The 18,311-nt window shown below is 37.7% G+C and overlaps 1 protein-coding gene across 1 annotated transcript; it reads left to right on the forward strand.

Annotated features, from left to right (window-relative positions):
- Nucleotides 1-121: 121 nt before the first annotated feature.
- On the forward strand, nucleotides 122-15,894 carry RSBN1 (round spermatid basic protein 1). The gene is made up of 7 exons (XM_009331969.1): nucleotides 122-128; nucleotides 3,498-4,168; nucleotides 11,027-11,164; nucleotides 11,604-11,746; nucleotides 12,631-12,798; nucleotides 13,769-13,877; nucleotides 14,469-15,894. The coding sequence occupies exons 1-7, from the start codon at nucleotides 122-124 to the stop codon at nucleotides 14,928-14,930; spliced, it is 1,698 nt and encodes a 565-aa protein (XP_009330244.1). The 3' UTR covers nucleotides 14,931-15,894.
- The last annotated feature ends 2,417 nt before the right edge of the window (nucleotides 15,895-18,311 follow it).

The raw sequence follows: 18,311 nt of genomic DNA on the forward strand, positions 1-18,311 counted from the left end.
GTCGGAGCGGTGCGGCGGAGCCGCTCGCTCGGCCTCGCCCGCCCGGGCGAAGGCGGGAGCGGAGAAAAACGCTCGCTGCTCTCGGAGCCCTGAGCGTACCTGTGTGTGTTCGCGCGGAGGTATGCAAGGTAGCGTGAGCAGACCGTGGACTGAGTAGTCCTTGTCGCTGCCTCCTGTCGTAGCGGGGCACGACGCTTCTTCCACTCTAGGACTGAGCGCGGAGCCCAGGCGTGTGTGGCAGAGGGACCCGAGCTGCAGGCGCTGTGTGCGGGCAGTGGGAGCTCTGGTGGTGCTGCTCTTGCCCTAGAGCTGCTGTTCAGAATTGCCCTCATGGCAAGTTCAAAACACAAATGCTTTGATAGTAAAGCTTTCTTCCTACTATGCTTCCATTAACATATACTAGAACTGAGAAGCTGCTGCTCTGTTTTGTTTGGTTTTTGTTTTTAATAAACGCCCTGAGATTTCTCTAATAGGAAGGCCAAAATGTCTCTGGATTTTGGGGGAGGTGTCTCTTTTTTTAACAGTACAGAATGACTGTTTTGGTTCTGCTTACGAATTTGTGATAGTAAAAAGCCTCTTAGTGTGAGCAGCATAGATAAAAAGCAATTGCAAAAGCTGCTGTAATAAAGATATTATGTTGTGAATTATGCTCCAGGACTATATGTGAAGGTATTGTGCCAAAGAAACCAAAGGTGCATGTGCTTACAAAAGTTAGGTCCGTAGTGTAAACTCTAGATAGTACTGTCTTAAGAATGGGCAAAACTATTATGGGGAGAGACTTTTCACTGCTGTTTAATGCTTCTAAACCACTATGTTTGAATAATGACTATAAAAGCTACTGGACTGCAAATTTCAATCTTTAGCTTGATAAATGTTGATAAAACTACAGAAGTAGTATATCTTTGTAGACTAGGAGTGTTGCTGTATGTCAGTTCTAACCCAGTAATCAAATGAGCCTTTCTTTTAATGAAGGCTTAAACACTCTTAAAATTACTGTCTGAATTCCAGATTTGCAAAAGAAAGCTGTTTGCCTACTGGAAATCTGAAGCTCTCACTACTTGTCCTAGACTGCATATTTAGTGGGTTTCCAGATGGGGATGGATTTCTCTTTGTCTTTCACTATCAGTTCTTATTTCTTCATACAATCTAATTAAACTGCCTGTTTCTTTGACTATACTATTCTTATCTTTGGCCACAGGTGACAATGAACATCTAGTGTGTTCAGTTATGTGATGTCTAATAGTTTTAGACCAGCTGAGTTATTGGCACTGCTGCTGTTCTACCTCACTGTGGGAGCCCATAGTTTGATGGCCTGGCTATAGCTTTCTTTGTGTTTGAGGTACTGGAGGCTTTCCACTTATTTAAAGGAATAATTAAAACTATATTTCCTTCAAGATTATCAGGTGTTACCATAATGTCACTCTCTAGCTTCACTTAATACAGAGGTTACTCTCACTGTAGTAGTGGGACTCTGCTGTGTTCAGTGGATGCAGCAGTGGTCAGGATAGCTTTTATCCTGAAAATAGACCAGTGTTCACTGGAAGTTCCAAAATGCAAAGAGTGCTACGTGTCTGTCTGCTGTTAGGGAGTATCTTCAAGCAGGAAGATACTCTGAATTAAAACTAGTTCATGTCTGAGGTTTTTAAACTATATCTAAAATTAGAAATGCTTAAAATAAGACACCTTTAACAACCAAAAATTAACTTAGAAACATCTACAGGGAAGTATTCCCAACAGCTCAGTGGTGGCATGAAATTCTTGTTTAGTTTCAGCTTGGAATCTCTGGTCCCACCAGAACAAAGATCTTCTGTGTGATTAGTATGTTCATTGCAGTTAGTAAAGCAGTATCTGTACTTGAGAGCTTAGTGATTGAGTAAGCTTATGCACGCTTAACTTCTGAGACTTCCAGAAAAGCTTATTCAAAGAACTGTTTCACTTGACTTACCAAAACAAGTGATACCACCTTTATTTTCCTGGTTTCCCTAGCTGTAATATAAAAATAAGGGCATTTGCTGTTTGTAAAGGCTAACAGCAGTACTGTGAAAACTTGTATTTCAGGTCCTAAGACGATTGTATGAAGTTAGTATTAAGCAATCAACTCTTCCTTTGCTTCATGAGTAATTCTGTTCATTACACCAGGCTGTTATGAAGGTCAACCCTCTTTACTAAAGAGCTCTGAGACCAAACCAGTAATGATATAGTTAAATACTGTGGTTAGACTAATAACTTGAAGCTGCATGTATTTATCACTACACCTTTTCTTATAGATCAGTGTCCTGGTTTCGGAAGGGATAGAGTTAATTTCCTTCCTAGTAGCTGGTACAATGCTGTGTTTTGGATTTAGGATGAGAACATGTTTTTTTTCTTTAACTTCAAGTATTGCAAGAGAATAAAGAGGGAATACAAATTTGATAGCTTTGCAGACAAAGAAAGGAAATTTTGTTAGTGTAAAGCCCTGTGCTGCGGGAAACTGAAAAACTTTAGCTATTGCATCTTCTAGTCAGATGTTACCTTCAGCAGGCGCTTGTTCTGATAAAAAATCTGATCCCCATAGCTATCCTGGTAATATGGCTCTTAGAGGTTTATGTGCATTGTTGGCTTGAAATAGTTCTTTGATTCAGGCAGATTAAAATCTTGTCTTGGCAATTGAGTGTTTTAACAGCTGGACCATCAAGATTTCTAACTACCATGGTTGCTTGCTAAATATTATTTGAATTAGTTTTTATTCCTAAAAGATGAGCAATTAAACTATGACACTTTGTCTAACAGAACTACTTCTTTACGTTTTATCTCTTGGCCTTCAGCCTTTTACAGGTTGATTAACGTTTAAAAAAAAAACAACCACCTCTTAATTTCTAGCTCTGAATTAACTGAATAGTTAACTATAAGACTAACAAAAGATAGCTGAAGATGTGGATGTGATGATTTGGATCCTTTAATACAAAAGATCAGCAGTCTAAGATTTTTTTTTTGGCCAGAAAGCTAACTGCTTTAAGGATTTTTACCTCTAAATGTCGATAATGCTTGTACCTCTTCAGTTACGCTCTGTTTTGCTTCTATATTGTGTATCCAAAATCAGGGAAGTGTTCTGTAATGAAAGTCTTGATGTTTAAATGTTACGCATACTTGTTTACCCTCTTCCCCTGCATGGCATTGCCTTAAATGTCAGAAGTTATTAATGTACTTAATTATAGATGTTCTGAAATATGGACTTCTTCTAAAGGTATTCTAATAAATCTATTAAAAATTGAAATATTTCTAAAATATTAAGCTTGAGTTTTGGAATCTTTCCTTAATTCAAGGCTTTCTTTGCATAATAACTAGATGTACTGCATTTTTTGTTGTATAATTAAGTATTGTAAGTCAAAAGTCAAGGTATTACTATTGGTCAGTCTTCCTGGGAATAGACAGCTTTAGCAAATGAGAGGTCTTAATTCTTTTTGGGTGAATATGCTGCAACTGCAGAACTCTAATCTTCTCTTTATTGTTGCTGCCAGAAACTCCCGATGAAAATGGCAAAACCCAGCGAGCTGATGGTCTTATTATGAAGAAGATAAAGAAAAAAAAGAAAAAGAAACACCGGGAAGATATGAGGGGAAAACGCCTGAAGATGTACAACAAAGAAGTGCAGACAGTGTGTGCTGGACTCACTCGCATTGACAAAGAGACTCTGTCTCAAGGACAGTGTGATAACTTAGAAATGAACAAGGAATCCTTCAGGTATCTGAAGGATGAGCAACTCTGCAGACTGAATTTGGGTATGCAGGAATACCGAATACCCCAGGGAGTACAAACACCATTTGTGACACACCAGGAGCATTCTGTTCGCAGCAGCTTCTTGAAAACTGGCACTAAATTTAGTAACTTCATTCATGAAGAACATCAGTCCAATGGTGGTGCTCTGGTCCTTCATGCTTACATGGATGAACTCTCATTTTTGTCTCCAGTGGAGATGGAGAGATTTGCAGAAGAGTTTCTTGCGTTGTCATTCAGTGAAAATGATAAAAATGCAGCCTACTATGCTTTAGCCATAGTACATGGAGCAGCTGCTTATTTACCAGACTTCCTGGATTACTTTGCTTTTAACTTTCCTAACACTCCAGTGAAAATGGAAATTTTGGGCAAGAAGGACATTGAAACAACAACAATTTCAAATTTTCACTCTCAGGTAAGAACTGTTTAAAGGCATAAGTTGCACAACACCTAGATTCAATTAATCTCATTAATCCAGAGCAGGGATGGCCTAAAATAGGTGAAGCACAAATTTTTTTCTAAGCAGATGAAAAAAGATGATGTTGGGACTACTGCTACTGTGCTGTTTATTCCTGTTTCTGCTTAAAGCTTTTGTGCCCACTGGTAGTTGGTGAATCGCATTTCAGACACTGCTAACTGTGACCTGTAGAAGATCTGCACTGATCTTCTTGCAGACTTTGAGCTGATCTTCTAAACTTGGGAGAACACTGACGTTGTTCAAATCAATAGGCAAGTCTGTACTAAGAGTTGTCTAGATTGCAAATACTAACACTGCTTTTTCTATTCAATAGATCTGTTTGGAAAAAAAAGACATTACTTTTCAGGTTTTAGTATATCATTCACAACAAATAAGTTTTTTAACATCTTAATTGTATCAGTAGCTGGTGCTGGGTGTTTAAACTTTCCAGCTTCAGAGGGGTGGTTAGAGTATCTTTTTAACTGCCTTTGAAAAAGGCTTTCATTTTATATACTACCTTGACTTCCATAGTAGGATTAAACTATCTTAAATTCTCAAACTGTATCTCCATGTAACTTAAATGGATGCAACAGTAATAACTAAGCTAATTTCAAGATTCCCATATGAAAAACCCTTGCATTTGACTCTTGTGATCAAGCTTAGAACTATCTATGAACGTACAGCAACATTACAGTTTAGATAAATTTGTTTCAGATGGAATAAAACCTCTTCTTGCTTAGCCTAGTCTGAGAACAGATTCAAACTGCTGATTACTTTAAGGTCTTGAATAAAGACTTTAAATTACTTTCACTGGTTCACCAATTGGAAGGAAAAACCTGAAACTCTGTAGTGGAGTGCACTTCAGTACTATTGGAACAGACTTTCTTTAGCAACAGGTTTTTGAAATGGTAATGCTTGTGGATGGGCTATTGATCTCTCCAGAGTCTATCAAATGCTTATAAGCAAGATTTGCAATGGAAAAACAGTTACTGCTTTACAGAAAGTTACTGCATGGTCACTTGCAGAGTCTTTGAATACTTTCCAGCATTCATCATAGATACCATTAAATTAGTAATTCTGACATTTAGCTTATGAATTTGTTTGACAATGAATAGCTGCTGCAGCGCTTAATTCAAACCAGCTTCTATTTCTTGATTTAAGTAATTCTTTGCGCTGACAGAGCTGCGTCAGAGTGCATAGTACTCCAAAACCAGTCTGTCTGATGAGCGTACAAACTGCTGCTATCAGCAAGAACACTTTCGCACAGTACATACCTGTGCTCTGCAGGTGTGAAACTTGTCCACAGGTTAGGTTTTAAAGTCTTCTGTATTAGTGATTTATCTATGTTCTTTGACATCATGATTACATTCTAATTTACTCTGAGTACATGTGATGACTCCCTAAAATGGCTAAACAGTGCCAACTGGATATTTAACAATTACACATTTTCTTGGTGAATGTCTGTCTTGTGAACATGAATAGCTTATACTATAAATACATGTGAGGAACATATGGTAATAAATAAGAGGCTTCACTGGGCTATAGTCCGTGCTGATATTTCAGTTAATTCTAAGTACTGTCTAAATTTGATTGAGTCATGACATAAGGTTCAGTTGGTCAAAAACACCTCTCTAAACCCAGCCTCAGCATGACCTGGTTAATCTTCTCTGGCTGAAATATGTTAGTGTGGTTCACACACTGAGCAAACAGAAGTATAGTTGTCACAACTCTTAAGACAGCTGAAACAGGACTCTTCAGAGAATATAGGTGATGGTAAAATATCTAGTTGAAGGATGCATTTAAATTGCTGGTGGATTCAACTATGGTAGCTGCATGCTGCTAAAACTCAAGTTTTGCAAGCTAGCTTATCTTTAAATAGAGAAGGCTAAAATGCTCTGCTTAAGAAAGCACAGGGAGGATAAGTCTGGCTATTCTACTGCTATTCCTTGGCAGTGCTGTTGAGGAATGAACAGATTGGCTGAGCTTCACTTTTGGACCTTCCTGTATGAGAAATTGTACAACACAAGCGCTTTATAGTTATGCCTTTGCAGATTAAGCATATTACAGTATTGTTGTATGCTGTAATACTGATATTATTTTTAATTGAAGATGCTCAGTTAAGTCATCTCCATTCTAGGTTGAACCTTCTGTATGTATGAACTTGTTTGCTGTACTGAACCATACTGTGGCAAGGGGATTTCGAGCATTAGGTAGTCTTGAGTCCTGGAGACTTTGATCTGTAAACTGGAAGTTAATGTGACCTTTGGCTTGTACAACATTCAGCTGTTTTGTGTACCTTTTCAGACAAACTGAATTTTAGTAGGAAGTGTCTCCAATTCAAAATAAGGACTTTAATCTGGAAGATTTCATAAAAATCTAGTGATAATTAACTCCCTTGCAAGGTGAATTCCTCTGTTCTCAGGGCAGTGAGGACAATGTAAACTGGATGTTTATAACAAAGCATTCCAATGTGTATTTGTAGTATAACTGTTTGGTTTCTGTATATTAAAATAATTAAGCGTCAATGTTCTCTGGATTTTTTGCTTGCATTGGCTCTGGCTTATTTGTTCTAATACTTTAGTGCTAAAGCTAAGCTTTAGTTTGGAGCTATTCACTTGGGCTAAGAGCTTTCAAGACTCAAATCACTGAACAGTGATGTGTAAGCTTTTTCCACATAAGGGCATACTTCAATTTGAAAGTTCTTAGCAGTGCAGCGAGAATGAACTCTTGTTTTCCCTATCAGTTGTTTCAGTACAACTGCTTCTAGGTCTACTCAGTGAATTGGAATATATCTAGACTTGAAAAACCACTTCAGTTTTTTTTTTCCAAGAAGAAATTATCAACTGCCTGATCAGTTCTCTATATGGTCCAAAGAACAGTTAAACTGTCACAAAGGAGTGGGGGTTCTGGGAACAGGCCAGGGAAGAGTTGAGGGAAGTAGGTTTTGCATAAGCTGCTTCTGGGAAGGAGGTGGGAGAAGCAGCCAACAGGTGATAATAGGATAAGTTTTCCTACTCTGCAACACACTGTCAGAAAAGGTTACTCTGTTCCTGACAGCTTTGGTTAATGAACCATATCAGATTTGGTTGTCTGCTCCACCTTAACTTTTCTTACTCCTGGAAAAAGGTCTCTTATTCTGGAAGGTCAATTTCTTTTTTTTTTAGTAGAAGCTATCAAAGTGTGAAATGGTGAAATTGTGCATCTGTACTGCAAACTTAATTTGGTTTATCACTTAAGCCATACAAATAATGCCTGGTGGTCTTACTGAAATATCTGACAGGTTTTAGTCAAACACATAACCCTTGCTGTAATGGCATGTCACACTGTCCTCCTTTCCTCCTTCTGTTGTAAATAGTAAGCCTTCTTGTGTTCTTGCTTTCTTCCTGTAGCAAAGTGTTTGCATGGTTGGTTTTATAGCTGACTTGACATACTAAAATATTGTCGCTGTCAACTGATTCATGCTTTTCTTGAAACTAGAGAGAAACTTCTGAAATGTAACCTCATTTGTCTCAAGCTTATGTCTCATCTGCATGTCCTCTTCTTATCCTGTATAGGTATACTGCTTGCTTAACCCTTCATGAGGCAGTGGTCTGAATTATCTCGGTAACATACAAATACTAGATCTGTAACTTCTACAGGAAACACTGATGCTGTCTACTTCTATTCTCACTCAAGTGTGTGAAACACTGATAGGCACATCATTCAGCTGCTATAAAATGTCTCCATTAACACCAAAAAGCTAATTTTAAACATGCCTATAGCTTCACTCTTAGTGTGATACTGTATGGAGTAGGGGATACATAGGGTAGTGATAGTTGTTTGGCCTTTTGAAAGGGCACAGGACACCCGAGTGGCCTTACTAGCCTAATGGTCCTTCTATAGCAGTAAAGATAGTGCATGATCTGATCCATAGATAGTGGCAGTTAGTACTCATACGATCCACTGATCTTTTTAAAGAAGCATAGTGAACAAATTACAGCAATGAAGGTGCTGTGGCAATAAGTTATTAACTTCTGACAGCCATGTAAACTGGAATGACACAGGCTAAGTTCCTAAACAAGAATTGAACTTTAAACAAAAATAAGAAATTTTGTTATATCCACTAGGACCTTTCTCAGGGTGACTTCAGGTATTTCATAGTCTTACCTTTCTTTCCTGAAAAGAGGGGTGCATGAAGATGGCTGTGAAATTAATGTAGCTGTTAAGAGTGCATCTAGAGCACTTTGCAGATGAAATGTCAAAGTAGTTTGCAAGAAGGTGCAGCAAGCAGGTTACTTGGTTTTCCTTTACAGGTGGGTGGTTTAGTGTCCCATGAGTAAAATGCCTGTTCTTTTACATGGTCATGAACATGCTTGTTACTACACACAAGGTCTTAGCATACTCCATATTCTTGAGACCACTAACCTAACCAGTGGTATTAGTATTTGTGCTGCTCTGGAGGAATTAACGATGAGATAGAAACTATATGTGAAGGAATTTTTTACAGCATATTAAACTAGTAGACTACTTCCCCTGTGATTGAGGTGCTTGGGATGAATACTACAGCCTGCTGGGAATTGCCATGAGTTGGTACATATTTTCAGTGTAAACACATCCTGGTTTTCATTCTCAAGTCTATCTGTTTCTTTAAGTTCTGTTAAAAACTAGCAAAACATTGAAATCCAAGATTTCCTTAAAGTATTTCCAGTGTCTCCTTTACAGCTCTTGAATTCTTTTTTATTTTTTCATTGTATGCCAGTGCATTAAAAAAAAATGTTAAAGCTTCTAGTTTTTAATTCCCTTTGAAAACATTACAAGGAAAAACTGCATATGCTATTATAATTCATTTTAACTTGTGACAAACACCTGTGAAACACTAGTGAATACTCAACAGGTGGTTTCAGTAGAACAACTCTCATCTGGAAGTAGTCTATCTCCACTTACTTTAATAGTACCAGGCAGTTAAACTTAACTGGCTTAAATACCAGAGCATTTCAGTCCTTAGTTCTCCCATAGGCACACAAAACTAGACTAATGCTATGGTTTTCCAGTACTGCTGCTCTGAATTGCATTCTAGCTAGCTGGTGGAATCGTTCCACTTTACTGGTGTTAGATATGAACCTTTACCAGTAATGTTCTAACAGGATTTGGAGACTTAACTTTCTCTTAGGGCAACAGCCAAAAAGAATTAGCAGCCTCTGAAGATAGTGCCTGGTTCATAAAATCTGTATGGTCAAAACCAGAAAGTTAGTATGTGCTCATTCAGCTGCTGCTGCTGGTCTTGATGGACTTGAAGGTAGAGTGCTTGAGCTGCACAATGCTCTGTGAGTGACTTAGGATGTAAACTTCTACACGTGCAAGTAGAGGTGATGTGGTGCAGCAGTCGGCTTAGGGCTGAGGAATAAAGCTATATGTGAAGTCGTCTTTGGCTCCTACTTAGCTTTTAATTAAAATGTGAATTTGTGCAATCAGTGCAGAACTGCCAACTGCATATATACAAAGCTAAAGAAAGGAGGACTCTGGAAATAGGAGTGAGCTAAACTCCTATGATTAAGAAGCTAAATATCTATGGTTGCTGCTAGAGGATAAAATTGCAGCAGTAACTGTAACTCTTGTTTTATTAGTCTCTCCTAATGTATCTTTAACAACTTCATGGAGTAGTTTACATCTGGTTTGTTGGCTAAACTGCAAAACTTAAAACTAAGCTCTTCATACATCTATCTATAAATGGAGTTATAAAAGGTATCACACTTTCTGAACATGACGATAAAACTGCAAATTTACCAGTAACCCTCTGTCCTTTGTACCTGTCCCACCACTTAGCCATGGAGATTGGCTGTAGTTTTTCACCACTAGAACTGCTTGATGAATGTAGAGAGGCTGTTGAAGAGTGATGGAAGGTTGGAGCTCAGACACAACTGAGTATGCAAAACAGACTAATTATGGCAGATTTTCTTATCTTTTAAGATTGAATAGGTGCTGCATCTACATACAACCTACTCTGTGGCCATATGGCATGTTATAGCTGCAGTCCGTAGGATGAGAGTAGAGAACACTGGAGTCTTGCCAGTGGTTCTCCTCCAGAAACAGGAAACTGGCAAGGAAAGTTTCCAGATGACCTGGGAAAGTGGGACAGTCTGTGCTACAGAGGATGGCAAAAGCTGTAAGTGAGATAAAGTGTTTCTGGCCACAACAGAGACAGCAGGTTATATTGCAAATGGTAATCCTAAAATTGTTGTACATGAACACTGGATTTCTAGCTAGACCTCTCATTTCCTCAATTTTTGTCCAATTTTATGTATATGCTATAGCGATGTTACCAGAACCACTGCATGAAGGACACCTACATTTTTCACTACAGTCATAGGGAAAAGACCTATAGGACATGACTGAAATGAAGAATGCACATATTTCAATAGCATACAGTTTGAAATGTAGAAGCGACAGTCAACTGCACAAATTAGTGGAGAGTTAACTGGTGAAGGACTGAGTCACAATGAAACTTTGCGTAGTGGATTTCTCAAGTCAGCCTGGAAGTGTTGAATTGTTCCTGAATTAGTCAAATAGAACTTGCTATTATTCAAACTTTAGAAGTATTTCCTATCAGTAATACAGACAGGAGTTCTTTTCTCTCGGGATACCCTATGGGCATCTGTTCTAAGCAGTCTCTGTGCATATTCCCAAAGGCATCTCTAATGAAATAGATGTAGATGAGTCATGTAGATGAATCCAAGATTCATCTCTGCTGTGGCCTAGTGTATTATATCAGTCAATTTTAATCTCTTGTAACAGAACTAAAGCTGTGGTGGTATTGCCTTTTCCTTTTTGGCCACTCAGGTCAATCGAACGTACTGCTGTGGAACCTACAGAGCAGGACCAATGCGGCAGATCAGTCTTGTTGGAGCAGTGGATGAAGAAGTTGGGGACTACTTCCCAGAATTTCTAGATATGTTAGAAGAATCTCCTTTTCTCAGAGTAAGCAGTAACTTGTGGTGTCTTGTTTAGAGCGCTATAGATACTTAAACAATTACTAAGTTTCATATATTTAGAAGTAATTAGAAACCATAAAGTATTTTCTCTATTGATGTGCTTATTGTTTGGGCTACTGAGGTACATTCTTTCCTGTGTCCAAACAAAAGGTACTGAATTAGGTAGCCACAGTTGTGTGAATAATTAAAAAATTAAATATAGTTTATAATATGCACTACATAATCAACTACTTCCCTAAAAACTAAGTTTGATAAAGTTAGCTTGGAATACGTTTTACCTCTCAAACTTATTTTAGTTTCTATGCAATTCTTCTGACAGCAAATTTGAGCCAGTTTTACCAAAGGCATCATTTAATTTTTCTATCTCACCCAGTGTTTTGTGTTATGTGTGTTTTGTGGGTTGTTTTGTTTTTGTTTTCTTTTAGATGACTTTGCCCTGGGGTACTCTTTCTAGTCTCAGACTTCAGTGCAGGTCACAAAGTGATGATGGTCCCATAATGTGGGTGAGACCAGGAGAGCAGATGATCCCAACAGCTGATATGCCAAAATCGCCATTCAAACGGCGCCGGTAATGTTTTGTTTTCCTTTCGGTATTAAAGGTAAAACACTGCAGTTATGTCTGTGTTAGATTTGAGAACAAAACCTAAATACTTTATATGTAACTAGTTCTTCATAAGGCTAATTCACAGATTTAAGTTTCATTTTAATTTCTGTTTCAAATTGGCTCAGTGGATAAGACAAATATGTTATTTGTGATGGTTATTTTATTTCACCACTTTTCATAGTAGTATGTCCTAGATCAATGCTTTCTTCAGATTGAAACCTCTTTTTATTATCCTTCAGGAGACTTGTTTTATTCATCTTTTTTCTGTGGAAAGAACTAATTCAGTGATGGGGGCAGGTGAAATGCTCTAAAACAGCAGAGATCCTTACACTGCATGTCGCATTTTAGTGTTAGTACTAAAGCACTTGTAATACTGTTTGCCTTCTTAGGAAGTATTGTGGTATACATAGGTACTTGCTATCTTTCTCAGACAGAGTGTGCTATAGAACAAATTTTAGGAGATAAAGAATTGGAAGCATATTTTATATTGTAATTTCAAGCAGAATTTTTGGACATACTCCCAAATAACTAAAAGTTAGTATCTATTAAAATAGCTCTGTTTTACATACCATTAAATTCCTGGAAGAATTCTTTCAGCAAAGTGAGCAAAAAAATTTTTTTTATGATCAGATTTGTTTTATAAAGTTTGATCTCATAACCTGAATTGTACTTTGCTGTATTTGTTTCAATCTTTTGTCAAATAAACACCTAGAAGAAATCAGAGGGAAGTGCTTCGCTCTTTGATTTTGAAGTCTGCAGCACACAACACTTCAAGATTATTTTAATACAAGTATTTATTTTTGAGTAGTCTGAAACATTTTTTAGTATGTCTTTTTATCATGTTGTAGGTCAATGAACGAAATAAAGAATCTCCAGTACCTACCTCGGACCAGTGAGCCCCGTGAGGTTCTGTTTGAAGACAGAACAAGAGCTCACGCTGATCATGTGGGTCAAGGGTTTGACTGGCAGAGTACAGCTGCTGTAGGTGTTCTGAAGGCTGTACAGTTTGGGGAATGGTAAGTGCCACTGAAATGCAACTATTTCTAGTAGGAGGGGGTAATGCTAAACATTTTCTCTCTTAAAAAAGGAAAATTTCTTGGAAAACAAGCCTAATCAAAGAAATGGTTTAAACCCCGTAATGAGACAAATGCTGTCCAGAGCTTGAAAAACACAAGCTGTATACCTACTATTTTTCCCTCTTGAGGCAGTAGAAAACTTGTAACAGCAGTTTGCGGAAAACTTTAGTGACATACAAAATAAGCCTTAAGGTACCATGCCTGGACCATCATCTGTGATTGTTCTTTTCCTGAATAGGTATATTAATGCTAACTTCTTTAACAGTAATCTAAGAACTCAATGTAATTAATTTCACAGCTACAGCGCTTTCTCATTTCATGTACCCAGGACATTGCTGTTGACCTTGCACAGAAACTAGATTTGCATCATAGTTATTTCTAGCAATTACAGTAGAAATTGGATAGCATCATTAGCAATATCATTAGATTTTTCATATGAATAAAAGGTGCCAGAACTTCCTTTACTCTGATTCACAGCTGTTGAATAAAGCCCAGCTCCTCATTGCTTCGGCTTCAGAGTTACTTTGTTACTTTACATTTTCCCCTTAATACAGAATTATTCTGTCTAATTATAGAATGGAAGAATTGAGGCAGATTGTGGTTCCTAGAACATGCAGAGAACTTTAGTGGCAATTTGAACCTAGTTCTCGGACATTTCAGTATAGTATTTGTCCACGAAAATATCACTTCTGTTGTGCATGCATCAAGGAAGAAGTACAATGGAAAAAAAAAGGAATCTATGAATTATACCTCCTTTTCAAAATAATGTGTATTGAGAAGTGATGAGACTTCGTGCGCAGTGTAAAACTGAAGTAGGTCATTGGTTCAATGAAACTTTCTGCTGGAAAGAGCTATAATTTTCTATAAATCAAATTCTTTAAAAATTCCTGGAATTCTCATCTTTTTCTAGGAGTGACCAGCCTCGTATAACCAAAGATGTGGTTTGTTTTCATGCTGAAGATTTCACTGATGTTGTGCAGAGACTTCAGTTGGACCTGCATGAACCTCCAGTGTCACAGGTATTGAATCTTCCCTAGTGACAGCTCATTCTTAGCATTTTGCAAGTAGCTTCTAACAGTTTTCAGGTTCACTGTGTAGCCAGCCCCTTTGTATCCTCAGTGGCCCTCAGCTCACGGCCCTTCTCATGTTTCAGAATAGAATAGTTCAGTTGGAAGGGACCTACGATGATCATCTAGTCCAACTACTTTTCCTTTCCACCAAGCTGGGATTTATGCTGTGAGTCATGATATGTGCTATAGAAACAATTAGGTACGCCTGTTTCTACTTTTTCTGATATACTGATGTTGTCTTAGGATGTGAAGGCATCTAAACTCAGTCCTGTCAGCCAAAGCAATGCAGCCTCATGTCGAACCTACTGTTTTCAACTACAACTGTAGAATGCTCTTAGCTGTTCACTGTCCTCTCCTAAGATGTGCACATCTTTAGATAAATTATATTTAAAAAGTCCATTTCTCATTTAAATTTGAAGTTTTACCTGTTAAACAGAAACATTCTGATTTAGACATGAAGTATGTTGAAAATAGGTGGATACTGAATTGTTTCCTCTAAACAGAGTATACCACTAACTTTACCATCTTTCCTTCTCTCAGTGTGTTCAATGGGTGGATGAAGCCAAACTAAACCAAATGAGACGGGAAGGCATTCGCTATGCTAGAATTCAGTTGTGTGACAATGACATCTACTTCATCCCTAGAAATGTCATTCATCAGTTCAAAACAGTGTCAGCAGTCTGCAGCTTAGCCTGGCACATAAGACTTAAACAGTATCACCCTGTGGGGGAGACTTCTCAAAATGCAGAAAGCAATTCAAGCTTGAACAGTAGTACTCCTGGAAAGACAGAGTCAGAAGGTGAACCCCAGTGTGTGAGTGTAAAAATAGAGTCTGAAGAACCAGGTATAGAAATGCAGCTTACAACAGGGGTGCTCTCCTCCTCTGTTTCTTCAATATCAGGACTTGTGCAACCAGATCAGGTGGCCCAGCCCCTTCCAGGTTTTAAAATAGAGTCTGATCAGCAACACAATCCACAGGATCATGCAGGCTCTTCTGTGTGATATGTAAATAATCAAACATTTTTTTAACAACTTTTTAAAATTTTGATGTGAAGTTATAGTTTTATAACTGGCTTATGTTTTATTGGAGAAATCTTGCCTATAATTCTATAAAGAAAGGTGACATTCCAAAATGTCAAGCATATCTTTTTTACACAGATTATGCAAAATTCAAGTTGTATTTTAACCCCTTAGTACAACCTGTAACAGTGGTCTACCACTTCTTTCTGTTTAAGTAAAGAGATATTGAATATCTCCTCAAAGTCAGAATGAAATTCCTCCAGGAACATAAAATGATTGAACTATATTGGTCAGTGTTATTTCCCTACTTTTACTTTATCTCTAATCTTCACCAGAAAGTGATGCTTTTGTAGAAGACTTGCAAAGTGACTTTCCCATGTCATTTTAATTGCTTAAAAGAAAAAAAAAAGAGAAAGCACAGCACTTTTGATGATTTGTGAATTTTGGTATGTCTGTTCTTGACATGTTGGTTTATATAGAAGTTGCGTTTATATACAAGCTATAGAAATTGATCTCTATTTCTTACAGTTCCTACAAAGGTGATCGGTAAAATTAACTGAAGAAAGTGTCTGATCCTGTTGAAATGCAATGACTTACTGACCTAACACTTTTCACAGCACTGCTTACGTTGTTTGGTGTGAGAGTTTTGCTTCCAAAATACATCTTCCCTGAACATGATTAATACTAGTGTCAAAATTAGAGAACCTATTGGTAGTCTTGTGGAGGAAACTGCTATCTTTGAGCACTTTAAGGCTTTAAAATACTAACCAACTTGGCAGCTTGTTTTGATCAGGTCGTAACGTGTCCAATGGAACCACACTTTCCCTTGTACTGATGCACTTAATATAATAGCATTGAGTTGATAACTGACTTACACAGTAAGGCTGTCCTTATTCTAGGAAGTTTTGTATTACTATTTCACAATAAAAAGTATTATGGCATTGGACTGCTGTTTCCATGTGTAGCTTCTGGGTGCCCAGGTACTGTGGAAAAATCAGTGGCACATGCTAAATATGTAGAGTGTCAGCTATCAACAGTTTTTAAACAATCTTTCAATATTTCTGGATGTTAACGTGTAATCTGTATTTGACTTTCACTCACCCCATTTATTACTGCCCTTTCCAGTCATCAGAAGGAAAAGTCCTGTCCCTTTCTCCCTCTCCCTTCCCCCTTCCCACATTTAGAGTACAAGTTGGGTTTTGGTGCAACTTAAGCTGTCTCCAGATAACTTTATTTGTTCTAATCCTCACTGGGGTAGGAAAGATTTGAAACACTATGTTAGACTAGACAAAAGCAAAGATGCTGTGTTAGTTCTGGATGCATCTTTTTAATATCAATTATTACTCTTCTCTTTATAAGGGTCTCTAAAATATGTTACTCTATTATAAATCTTACTTTGTGCAATATTGTTTGTGTAGGCTTTTATATACATATTAGCACCTCAGTGTAGAGGTCACTATTTTAAACTGATAGAAAAATAATCATCAGAAGATACTGCAGTGATTAGTTAGAACCTGTATTACTCCTTATGTGTATGTATGTATTGTCTTCGGTACAAAAATGAGGACTAGGAAATATTTCAATTTAAAACTAATTTACAGATTGAAGTGGTAGTGACTTGTTTAGTAATCTGTGTAAATAAGGTGTTAGAATGGAAAGCTTTCATGATGAAAAGTAATGTGATTCATGCAGGGGTGTAATTTAATCTTAGCAGAAATTCTAGATGACCCAGACCGGTTCATAAATGAGCCGTCTGTTCTCTGGTGGGTTTTTTCCACTTTTTATGTTGAGAGGAATTTCATAGCTTTAAGGGTTGTGCAAAGTAAAATTCCTCACAGGCAATAGTGGTTTCAGTTCATCCTTCGCATTCAAAGATCGTATTACCCAAGGGTGTTCTTTCCTTTTTACGAAGTCTGCTAGTCTTCCAAGTGCCCATTTCACTTCTCACATGTGCTATTCTTTGGTCGTGTCGGTAGAGGTACATCAATAAGGTGGCTGTTCTTTGACAGCCAGCACTGCGTACAATCACTCAGGAATTGACAAATCTGCAGATACTACAGGGAGTCTGCAAACATAACTTTAAAGGCAGAATAAACAGATTAAGAGCCCCCATACACCAACTTGTCTGTTTCATAGTGAAAGTTGAAATAGAATGAAGAGGGAATCAATTTGGAAGTCCTCTGTAAATTCTAATAGCATGTTTTCAAATGGATAAAGGAAGAAGACCAGAGTGGCTCATGTTGTTTTCAAAACTGTAGCTTTAGTGAAATCTGTGACTACAGCCTGAAATACCAGGAAAATGCTCTGACTTATCTCTCTGGATGGAGGGACATGACCAATAGTATCATGCTCTCTCTATGTTCCGTTCAATTACTAACTTAATATCTAACGTCAGATTTAAATACAGAAACGTATCTTCAAATGACTTGAATGTTGCTGATGCTGTTCTAGCATGCTTGGAAGACTGAGGAAGAGAGGAGCAAACTTTATAAAAATCTATTACCTAAATACGTTATCAGCTTTGGTACGCTTTAACCAAAATGACATACTACTTTCAAACTCCACTTCAATTCTGGATGTAAAGTATGAGAGGGATTGCTTACGAAGCTGATCGCTGTGCTGTTTAGCCATTGTTTCAAGATTGCTTCAATTGCACTGAAAACAACAGAGCAGAATTAGAACAATGCCTTGATGGGAAAGATGCAAATGTTTTCCAGAACAAGACATGTAGAATACTGATTTTTATAAGCTATAGCTATTTAGAAATGAAGTAATGAGTTCAAGCCACTTAGTGTTTGCTGAGCAAAATGAATCTCTGGGCGGGTCCAAGTAAATGTTTCTGAATATTGCTCATGTTAAATGGCTGGCTGTTTGAATTTCTCTGTAAGATTTCATAAAACAGCCTACGTAATGAGATAATCAAACTTTAGCAAATTTCATGGGTTGTTGTAGTACCCAGATAGATACCAAACAGTTCATAAATATGAATGCGCTGGTCAGCTACTGTAAATCCTCAGTTCTCCATTTATGAGGATCTGCCCTGCGATATGTCTGTCGGCTGATAACGAGAAAACGCTCCTGCTTTATACTGGAGACAACTGCTGATTGACCAAGCACTGTCATAGAGTGATCAGCTTTGAGATATGGAACTCGGGCTTAGGCTTCTATTTTAAATAAAGTCCCGTTGATTAAAATTGTCACTTGGGATAAAGGTGAGTAGCTCAGTTGTGCTAGAAGTGGACTAACGAAATGCAGTTTAGAGGTGAAGTACCAGTTGGCTTCAGTTTCCTCTCTCCTCTAGACATGCTACAAGTCATTTTGTGCAGATACTCGACACGTTCTCTTCCAGGAAGGTGGGACACT

This window comes from Pygoscelis adeliae, unplaced genomic scaffold (genome assembly GCF_000699105.1).
Source record: "Pygoscelis adeliae isolate BGI_AS28 unplaced genomic scaffold, ASM69910v1 Scaffold189, whole genome shotgun sequence".
NCBI lineage: Eukaryota > Metazoa > Chordata > Aves > Sphenisciformes > Spheniscidae > Pygoscelis > Pygoscelis adeliae.